Source organism: Empidonax traillii, unplaced genomic scaffold (genome assembly GCF_003031625.1).
Source record: "Empidonax traillii isolate 1590-97213 ecotype Southwest subspecies unplaced genomic scaffold, ASM303162v1 scaffold186:size1492175, whole genome shotgun sequence".
In the NCBI taxonomy this organism is placed as follows: domain Eukaryota; kingdom Metazoa; phylum Chordata; class Aves; order Passeriformes; family Tyrannidae; genus Empidonax; species Empidonax traillii.
Window position 1 is genome coordinate 1,066,292 of NW_020955379.1, and position 10,418 is coordinate 1,076,709.

The window sequence follows — 10,418 nt, forward strand, 5'->3', positions numbered from 1 at the left end:
GTATCGGTGAAGTCTTCCAAGTGAGTACTCCCGCATGATCAGGGCTTAGCGCCTCTTGCAGCCGCCCATTGCAAGACCCCTTGGAGGATTTATTTTTGCGTAGCTTTTCTTCACGAAAACATTGAAAAGGATGACGCTTATTTTTTTCCATTCTTTATTTACTGATGTAGAATCTCAAAGAAATTGAGACACAACCTCTTTTTAGTGTAGGAGGATTGGGTCTGAAATTACTTCAGAAGCAGTTCAGTTTTAGCCCACTTCTGCGTTTTTGAAGTTTTTCTGAATGGAATATTTGTTCACATTTTGCATGTTGAAGTCCCACATAAGTCACTTGGGCATCAGGAAACTGTTGTTTAGTACACAAAGAGGTCCTGAAGAAGTCAAATGGGAAAGATGCACTGCCACATCATCATTCTCTGAACTCCCGTCGTACTTGTTACCAGCTTTGTTAGTATACAGTCTGTATCTTGGTAAACAATAACTCTTAGGAGGTAAAGGCATTGGTTAGGCATTGAAATAAGTTGCCGAGAGAGGGTGGTAGAGTTACTGTCTGTGGAAGTGTTCAAGAGGTGTCAGGATGTGGCCCTTGGAGATTATGGTGGTATTAGGTTGATGGTTGGACTAGATGATCTTGAAGGTCTTGTCCAACCTTGATCATTCTGTGAAAGGAAAAAATAGACGTACAGGCTTTTGCTGAAATTAGCAGTTATATTTACAAACTTAAATGGGGGTGTACCTCCTGAAATAAATGTGTAATCTAATATGTAATCTAGAAGCTGCAGTCCCAAATTTGAAGGGAGACATTCTGATTGCTGGAAAGCTCAGCTTTCTTCCTCTGCCCTCCCCTCAAACCAGAAGAGTTACCTCATGAGGTCTGAGAATGTGGTCTAATTAGCTTATAATACTTCCCCATTGAATTTTAGTATTGCTCTTCTAAAATTTGCCTCAAAGTTCAGTTGAAACTAGTATTAAACTCTGCTGAATTGGAAGCCTATTCATGGAACAAGTTTTGGGTAAAAAATCCTCTGTGCTTACTAGACATGGCATATAGCTTCAAGGTAATTATATGCAGAGTAAGAGTGGGCAGGAAAGCTGTAGAAACACCAAGATGGTAAAAGAGTTAATAAAATACTCCATGATAATGTTGAACAACTGAATTGCGTGTTGAAATTTAATTATGAAAAGTTATTTGATCTCTTAATTTAAAATTCTTTCATCAGTTACTTTAAATTGAACCCTACTGCAAACATGCTATTCTATCTTGTATTGTTTTCCAAGCTATTAGAAAGGTGTTATATGAAACCTGTCACTGTGTATGTTGTTCCCGGTATTTAACTTTCAGAGATGTGAGAATAGGTACAGTAATTTTATTCGCTCAATATGAGATCAGTTCTTAATGACAAAATTGTGTCTGTGTGTCTCTCAAAGCTTTTGTCTCGAATTTGTTGCATCATGGTGGAATGACCTACAGGCAGACCATTTTCTGTGCAGAAAATGCTTTTACAAATGGTACAATTTTACTTGATTCCAGTATTCATGATACCAATAAAGAAATGTGAAGCAAAAAAAAAAAATTGTTTTGCCTCTTATAATATTTCGAGAATATTTTTTTCGCTCATTGATATAAATCTTAAAAAGAAACGAGAAAAAAAGCAAAGGTCTTTTTTGTGAATGTGGTGCTCCCTGAGTGCTGTGCTGCCAGCTCCCTGGGACAGCAGGCCTGTTCTTGAAGATGTCCTTCAAGCCTTTCTTAAAAACCAGCCTAGGCACATCCTAGTGGGAGTGGGTTTGGGGAAGCCCAAGGTTGAACTGGGCAGCACTGCTGCTGAGTGATTCATCCAGCCACCACACAGTGCAAAGTAGAAATGTTTCACTCTGGACAGAGAACTGCTCTGCAGAGAGAGTGTGCCCTCCCACCACCCTGTGTGCAGGCCAGGCACAGCAAGAGCCTTTGGGAGCAGGGAGTTCCCAGGCTGTGCATGTTGGAAGGATTCTTGTGTAGGTGGTGGGGCTGTCCCACAAAATAGGGCCACCTCGTGATGAGCTTCAGTTCTGTGCAGCGTTTGTTTTGTGGGCTGGGAAAAATGCTTGCACTACCACATCACAGAGTGTATTCCAGTTTGTTTATTTCTCAGTACCACATAATTTCCTACATAAAACATACGGAGTAGGAATGAATTTATACGTTCTGACAACATGAGTTAAAAAAATACTGAGCTCTTAACTCCTTCAGTTTTCTTCTCTCTGCTGCTTTTTCCTTCATTATTCCCACCTGCTTTTTCATTTGTCAGTCTTGTTTTAGAAAAAATCCTCTTAAGCAAAATGTATAAAATATTCCTGTCCTCTCTGTCTAAAATACTCAAATACTTTGGTGCTGTTGAAATGTTTTCCTAGGTTTTTTTTTGTATTGTCTAAAAACATTAAAAATTATCTGTTTCATAAAGTTCTAAGGCCGTTACACACAGTAAGCAATTTACAATAAACCTTGTCATTTAATTCTCTCCATTAACAGTTGAACTCAATGATCATAGAAGTCTTTTGCAACCTTAACAGTTCTGTGATTCTGTTTCCCTACCTCTGCTGAGTTACGCTGACAGTACAAATTTCTTGTACGGAAGCAATTCCATATTCTTGCTCATCATAGAAATAAGACTGAGGACAGGAATAGGAAAAATAGGAAACAAACAAAAGAGTGAAAAGAGAGACTAGATGAAAAAGCATATGTGTGATTTTCACATTGAGTTAAGAATTAAAAATGTGTGAAAGTTAGATGGAAGGTTTTGCCACTTAAGAGATTTTTTTTTTCTGAGCATATTATCACTATTCAACAAAAGCAACAAATGATAATTACTGAGGTTAGGTATTGACAGCATAGTCAAAATTAAATATATACACCTATGGTCTAGGTCTAAACTATCATTTAACAAAAACATTTTGTCTGTCCGTTGCTTCACCTGGTATTTTGGCGAATCCCTTTGCCTTTCCACCCCTTCTTCCCTGATTCCAGCTGGCATCTGTTGTTTCTGTCAAGCTGTACCAAGTGCAGTGCAGTTATCAGTCAGTGACAGTCATTCTTTTTGTGATGCTGAGAGTGTCCCAGAGTTCTCTGGAATTTCTCCAAAAATAGCTCCAGCACTGTGATCCAAAGGGAAGACGTTTGACAAGTCGTGACTGAAAGAAGGGATTCTGAATGCATGTCTTCACTTGGGTCTCTTGGAGGGCCTCAGAGCAAGACTGCAGGGTATTCCCTGTTTTCATTTAATGACCTCAAGAACAAAAATAGCTACTGCTTTCCCAGGTGGTCCCTGCCACAAGGTAGATGCTGAAGCATGAAAAATAAAGGCTCTCAGAGTAAGATACATTCTTTCTCCAGACTGAAAATGAGAAATAGTGCTGTTTTGACCTTCTAGTAACTTTCAGTGTGCATGGCTGAGGAAAAGTCACTGTACTGCCACTTGTGCTATCTGTCCATCACTTGTTTTTTATCCTAGCTGGTCAGCTGCAATAATTCCAGCTCAGTCTTTGTTGGTTTTTCAGTCCTTTTTCCACTAGTTTTAATCAGAAATATTGCTAGACAGCGTGATTGCATAATGTTGATGTCTGAAATGCAAAAATAAGTGTTGGTAGGTATTCTCAATACAGGGAGCGGGAGGCCTCCAGTCTTTCAGAAACATGTAATTCATTCTTCTTAACCTAAGGGTGTACATATGTGCATATATGCCCTCTCTTCACATATAAAATTAGAGTTGGTATCTATCTGAGTGTATAAACAAATATGGAAGAAAATGAAATGCGCTCAATGCTTGGCTGAAGGTCTAAAATAGTATTTTAAAACATACACAGGAAACAAGGACCATAGTCAGTCAGGTGTTTGACATGAAAAGTAAGGTGTTACCAGTTTTGTTATTAGCTGATGCCTGTGCAAGTTTGGTTGACTGGTGGAACAATTTCAAAATCAACATATTTCTTGTGGGGTGGCAATATGTTGCCAGTATGAAACCTATTGTGTTAGAGATAGCTCACAATTAAGGAAGAACTCAAAAGAGGGAAAACCCCTAGTATCTGTTAGATACAATGAAAAGTCAGTGTTCAAGTTACTCGTGTCTGATGCCAGCTCTTTTTTAGCACATACCAAGACTGGGCTCACAGGCCTCATTTTGCACCCACTCGCTTGAATATGCTTGGCAGAGGCTGGAAATTATTGTGAAATGCTGACTTTCAACTCCCAAGGACTATTCTCAATTAAAAAACAAACCAAAACATAGTTCAATATTTAGTGAAGTTGTACTCACTGATACCCTAAAATAGTCAAAGAGAGGATTAAGGATTAAATAAACCTTGTAAAACTGAGCAGTGGCAGTTTACCAGAATGCTAAAATGACTGTTGCTGCCACCATCTGCTCCTTTAGGCACCCATATTAAAGTCAGTCTTGACTTGCCTAATCCTGTAGTATTTGTAACTGCCTTTCAAGCTTTATCAAAGTGCAGGGCTGGTTTACTGAGAGATTGAATCAGAGCTGCATGGCAGAGGAGTCTGCATGGAGCAAGCAGTTGGAATTTTCCAGGAGGCAGTTTGATTTCCTGCTCTCATGTTAACTGCATGCTGCTGAGAAACATATAAACATATTCCTTCAGATTTATTACATTGATAAAAACTGCCTGACCCCTTAAGCCCTGTGATGCAATGCCTATTGTGTATGGTGTCTAGGGAATGACATATTTGGTCTGAAAATATTCCTTAGCAGTGTTTTTTTTTTTTTTTTTTTTTTTTTTTTTTTTTTTTTTTTTTTTTTTTTTTTTTTTTTTTTTTTTTTTTTGGTTGGGTTTTGTTTGTTTGTTTGTTTGAAATTTGCCATAGAAGTTTTTTTTTTTTTTTCAAGGTCTAGCACAGGGATTCCCAGAGAGTATGCTACCAGAGTAGCCTTCCTGCTCCTACCCAAAATGAGTGGTCCCAGGGTACAGGGAGCAAGGCATGTACAGGCCACAGGCTTTAGAGGAAAGCAGGAAAAGCTGACGTGTGCTGCCACCTTTTTTTTTTTTTTTAAAGATGAAAATTTTTCTATTTAATTTATCAAAAATTTGGGAAAACAGTGATCTCTGTGGAGTTGCTGCTCAGAGTACAACACGAGTTGTATGGAGTTGAGGTTTTTTCCCCATTATTCCTTTCCAACATTTCATGTTAACTTATTTTTAAGCTGCACTTTGAGAAGCATGTACTGATTTCTTTTTGCCTCTGTGTTGTTCTTGGCTTCTGTAATACTGTCTCTGAGTTACTGTCATCCTAAATAATTTTTCCAAAGAGGGAAGTTATCTAAAAGTGACAGTAGTGTTTGAGAAATTAAGTAAGAAGCCAAAATAGGAGCATGGGTACATGGGCAATACCAATGGCAGATTAACTGCTGATGTCTAAAATGTTCCTGTCTATACTTTGATTGTTACTCACCTGTTATTTGGACTTGCATTGTCAGAATGCCTTTGGGACAGTAAGAGAGCTATTTGTTGTTGTTTGAAACTCCCTGGGAACATCCCAAATAATAAGTTAGTAACACTCCAGACAAGAAAAGGCCACAAGAAATATGTGATGACAAGATTTCCAATATTTTCCAGCTTTTGGATCAAATGCACTGGTCAGGAGGCAAAGGCATGCTGTCACTGATGTGCTGTGCCAGGATAGGGCCCCCGTGTTGCATTCATTTCTCAAGATACGACAGCGATCCTAGAAACAAGCGATCTAAAGATAGTTCTTAGGTCAGTGGTGAAATAGATCCTTACTTCTGAGTGTAGGGACACCACCTCTGTGACATCCATTAGTTGCTGAGCTAGTATACTAAGCTGCCTTCCTGCTGTGAAATGTTTCAGTCATCTGGTCACTGTGCAGTAAAGATGGATTTATTTGCTTAGATGCAGCGTAAAGAGCAGAAACAAGTGTAGAATTTGGGGAAGAAAAGGCAGCAGGCAAACATCCACTGGCAGCACTTCACACAAACATAGTGCTCTTTGGAGGTTTCTCATGCAGCTGCAATAGCTCTTTGGCTTCATTTTGACCTCTGCCTATGTAGCCTTAGAACAGGTTAAGTGGGTAATGTTAAAATAAATCACCGTTTTTTAAAGTGCTTCACAGAGCATTTTATATCACTGTAGATATAAGACTACTAAATGTGTGCATCAGCCTATGAAAATAGTTTTTCATCGTAAGCTTAGTCTGGCGTGGAGCTTGGAGACCATGATATATGAATCCCAAGGGACAAAATATTAGGTTCCAAGATTTTGGCTGCAAAATGGTAAGTCTAAGTCATCAGAATTTTAAGCTGTTCAGTGACCAAAGTTATTTTTATTTTTGGAAGTGGATTACTGATGACACATCCCTACAGTCCTTGGCACGCAACCTCAGCTGTCAACATTCCTCGCTGCCACGCTACAAAATGCATCCGATGCTCTTATATGGTCTCTTGGCTGGGTCTGTTGGCCTCATAGCCTTTCAGTGGTTAAGGGGTTTGTGCCCACTTGCAGGTTAACTGGTCTCCTACAATACAATACAGATACCAAGAAAACCTGAACTTGGAAGCATTTGTCATTAGTTATACCCAAACATCCTTTGGAGTTCTTTCTTAATAATGTGTCTTCCTGTGTAGGTATCTTTCCATCAGTACCGTTCCCTGCCTCTCCCTCTACATGTCCAGGAATGTTCCTTGTCACACTGTGTAGGTGCTACAAAGCAGCTACACCCCAGCTGGCTGTTTGGAAAACTAGAGCAGCAGCACAGAACATTTTTGAAGTGGACAATTTCCTCTCAAGGAGAACAGCACGTTCTCTTTTATGTAACTCATATTTATGATTTTAAAATCAGCACTTCAAAACTTATTTCCAGCAAGAAAAATCCAGCTGGCTCACTTGCTGATTACGCAGTGTAAGATACCAGCACCTAACATTTACAGAGAAAACGGGATCAGGAAAATAAAGATTTGGGGATCCACTGTTTCTAACAGAAGAAAATTAGTCTCTTAATCTTACACCATTTAGACATTCAAAGGGAAAAAAAAATAATCAATAGTCTTCCACCTGTCCTTTGCACAGGCTGTTTGCATGTATGCATACAGTATTGAATTGCACAGGTGTGACAAGATCAGTCTAAAGAAGTGACAACATAACTTGTCCTTTGCCTTAATGTTACATAGCAACATTTCAACAAGTGTTTCCTAGATCTCCACTCTCTTGTCTTTGTCACATGGCCACTGTTGGTGAAAATTTCCATGCATACTTGCAAACTACCTTCCAGAAATGTCAGCTGTTGCTAGAAACTTGCAGGCATCCCATGAAGAAACACCTCAGCAGCCATTAATGAAGAGCACCAAGATAGTTAAAAAACACTTTTGGAAAAAAAGAGCAGCTGTGGCAACCTGGAGTAGTGCAGCAGAGAATGTAAGTCTGCGTAGAAGGAAAACTTGAGGCAGATAAAACACAAAACTGGGAAAGTAATAGTTGAAAACTCCTTTTAATTAAGCCCAGAAGTGAAAGAAACCACCAAGGAATAAAAAATAAAAAAAATAAAGTATATGCTAACTGTGTATACTTTGTCAACTTATTTACAAACCTAATGCCAGAGTATCTTCCAGAGCTGCCATACTGGGAACACAAGCAAGATTAAGTAACCAAGCCTTTGTGCTAACACATGAGAAGAGAGACAAACCCAGCTTACAGTATAAGCCATCAGAACCTTTACACACCCATGTGCTGAAGTAAAATTCCTACTCCTTGTGGTCTTAAGTGGTCTGATATACCTCAGGATATGCTTTCTGGTCATCATTTTAATGGATAAATAAACACGCAAAATAAACTCTTCTTAGGCTTTCCAGCTTGCAGTAGCCAAGAGAGTGAGGCACACAGGACATGGTCATATGAAGAACTAACAAAACAACCTTCCCCCTTTCTTCGTATTTGAGACAACAGCATCAGCACAACTGGTTTTGAATGAAGGACTGTGCTTGGTTAAAAGCCATCTTATCAATATAGCTGAGGAATATGTATGATCTTTCAAAAAGTGAGAACTTCAGGCAGATACAGGATTTTACCAAGTAATCCTCAGAACAACTGTGCTCACATTCTCACATGCAAATACATTAGCTGCAGAACAATGAAGCTTTACATAGGTTTTTTGGCCATGTGTTGCTGTTAATTAGTGCCAGCATGGATTCCTTCACACAAGCTTCCTTCAGCTGAAGGAAAAAATATGCTAATTCTCACTTATTGCCAGCATAAAGACTTAGCAAAGAGGAATGTACGCTTTGACATGAAAATATTGCTATCCCATCAGTATTAAAAGAAAACAAAAGCTGGGCATGACATCTGCTTAAGAATCACAGATGTTCTCTGCTGGCCATGAGGCATCTGTAACAGTCTTCCCTAACCACTTCTTTGGTTAACTACTTACACTAGTCAGATCCCACTTCAGAAACCTGAGATGAAAGACTTCTACAGCTACAGCTGCATTTTTAAAGATGCCAGCACATCCTGCTAGGAGCATTTCAGAACCCTGTGACACTGAACAAAACAGTATGAAAATGAGTTTTTCAACTTGACTTGCAACTGCAAGTAAAATACAATGAACACAACTGCATTTGTAAATGCACAATAGAAATGTTGTTCTTCACAAAAGATTGAGGTATTTTATCTATATAGCAATCTTTATTTCAAAATGGCGTTTATTACAAAAATGTAAAAATCCAGCTAAACCAGAAATATTGAGATTATTTTCCTGGAGTATCAACTCCAGGGATGTTCGTCCCCACATCCTTTTCCTCACTATATTTTCCCCGCTTCCAGTCTGATTACACAGGTGCAAATATGCCTAAATGGCCCGGAATAGATAAATACACTGAGAAAGGCAAAAGCTGTAAAGCTAAATGCATGCGACAAGTTCTATCAGGAACTTAAAAATAAACATGAGTGTAGAGATACTCTGCAGGTATCCATGGATTTGCTCAGTCATCCTTGTCTTTTGCTCCATGTTTCAGGATGCGTGTGAACTCGATGTAGTTGAAGTTCCCCTTTTTGTCGATGGGTGCCTCCCTGTACAGCTCATCCACCTCTTCGTCCGTGAACCTGTCTCCCATGGTCGTCAGCAGCTCCCGCAGGTAGTCTTCCTGGATGAACCCTGGAACACAACACATGAAGACATTTATCTGCTAATACGCGGGTGATAACTTCTTTCTTTGAGTTCTTTCCTTCAGCTAAAGATACCTACAGTCTTTGTTTGCCAAATGAAAACAAAGCCATTGAAGACTATTTAATAATTACAAGCATTCAATCCAGTGAGGCATCTTGGTTTGCCAGGTCTCACTAGTTCAAGTAAAGGCCATTTTATGATTTCCTGGTGGTGTTCCAAAGAATATAAAAATCTGTCAGTATTCACACTGGCCCTCTTTCTCAACAGCAGGGCTATACTCCCAGTAGTATCAAGAGCCCTCTAACAACTCTGTATTTTAAAAATTACAAAGGGGATCCATTCATTTTGAACATTCCTAATGAAAACCACTAAAAAAAAAAAAAAAGTCATGGAACTTGACTACCTATGTTCAACAAGTGCATGAAACAGGGAGGTTTGAAATATTTCAAAAATTTCAAATTGATCTTAAATCAATAACAGAACTCAGATTTACCAGACTGCAAAGAGTAACTTTTTGGCACTGCTTATTAAGCAAGCAGCCTTATATAACTTGTGATTGCTTCTATCAGCACTCCTGTGAATCACACAAGATTTTTTCTTGTATTCATTTTCTTCTCCTTTGAGTTCAGCTAAACAGAGGGAAGGTGGATACAAGTTGCTGACAGAAAACAAGTTCTTCATAAAAGCACAACAGCTTTGAAAACAAGGATTCCCCCATATAAAAGTTGCCCTGAAGCTGAATTTTAGCTTAGGAATAATTTAAGACCCTGGTTCCTCATCAACATCTTTTTTACTTTCTCCTGTCGTGAACAACAGAACTGAACTGACAGAAATTTGGAATTTTTTACAGAGACTGAAAAGGTAAAGTTACCTGATGAAACACAGGCATGATTTTTACTTTGCAGAAATTAGAAGTTTGAGAATTAAAAAATTCATCATCACATCTATGAACACAAGTATTTACTGTTACAAAAGGAAGTAGAAGTAATACACGTGCACCGATATTTTACCCACGTACCTGTTGCTTCTTCATCAAAGCAAGCAAAAGCATTCCTGATTACATCTTCCGGGTCGGTGCCATTTAACTTCTCACCAAACATGGTGAGGAACATCGTGAAGTTTATGGGGCCTGGAGCCTCATTCATCATGGCATCCAGGTATTCATCCGTCGGATTCTTTCCTACAAATAAAGGGATTCATATTTGGTTGCGCTTTCAAACTAAAGGAGTAATGTCAATCGTGCACTACAAACTGA

The 10,418-nt window shown here is 38.9% G+C and overlaps 1 protein-coding gene across 4 annotated transcripts in view; it reads right to left on the reverse strand.

Moving 5' to 3' along the window:
- The window catches only part of MYL12B (myosin light chain 12B), a 22,495-nt gene that overhangs the window by 6,362 nt on the left and 5,715 nt on the right, over positions 1-10,418 (reverse strand). For 2 of the 4 annotated variants that reach the window (XM_027886385.1, XM_027886381.1), the window contains exons 3-4: positions 10,182-10,343; positions 7,479-9,151 (exon numbers count right to left, since the gene is read on the reverse strand). The exons of the other annotated variants lie outside the window; for them this stretch is intronic. In XM_027886385.1, coding sequence (XP_027742186.1) covers positions 8,979-9,151; positions 10,182-10,343 — 335 coding nt within the window. In that variant the 3' untranslated portion in view covers positions 7,479-8,978. Of the gene's footprint in view, positions 1-7,478; positions 9,152-10,181; positions 10,344-10,418 lie in introns of those variants that run through there. 4 annotated transcript variants of the gene reach the window in all.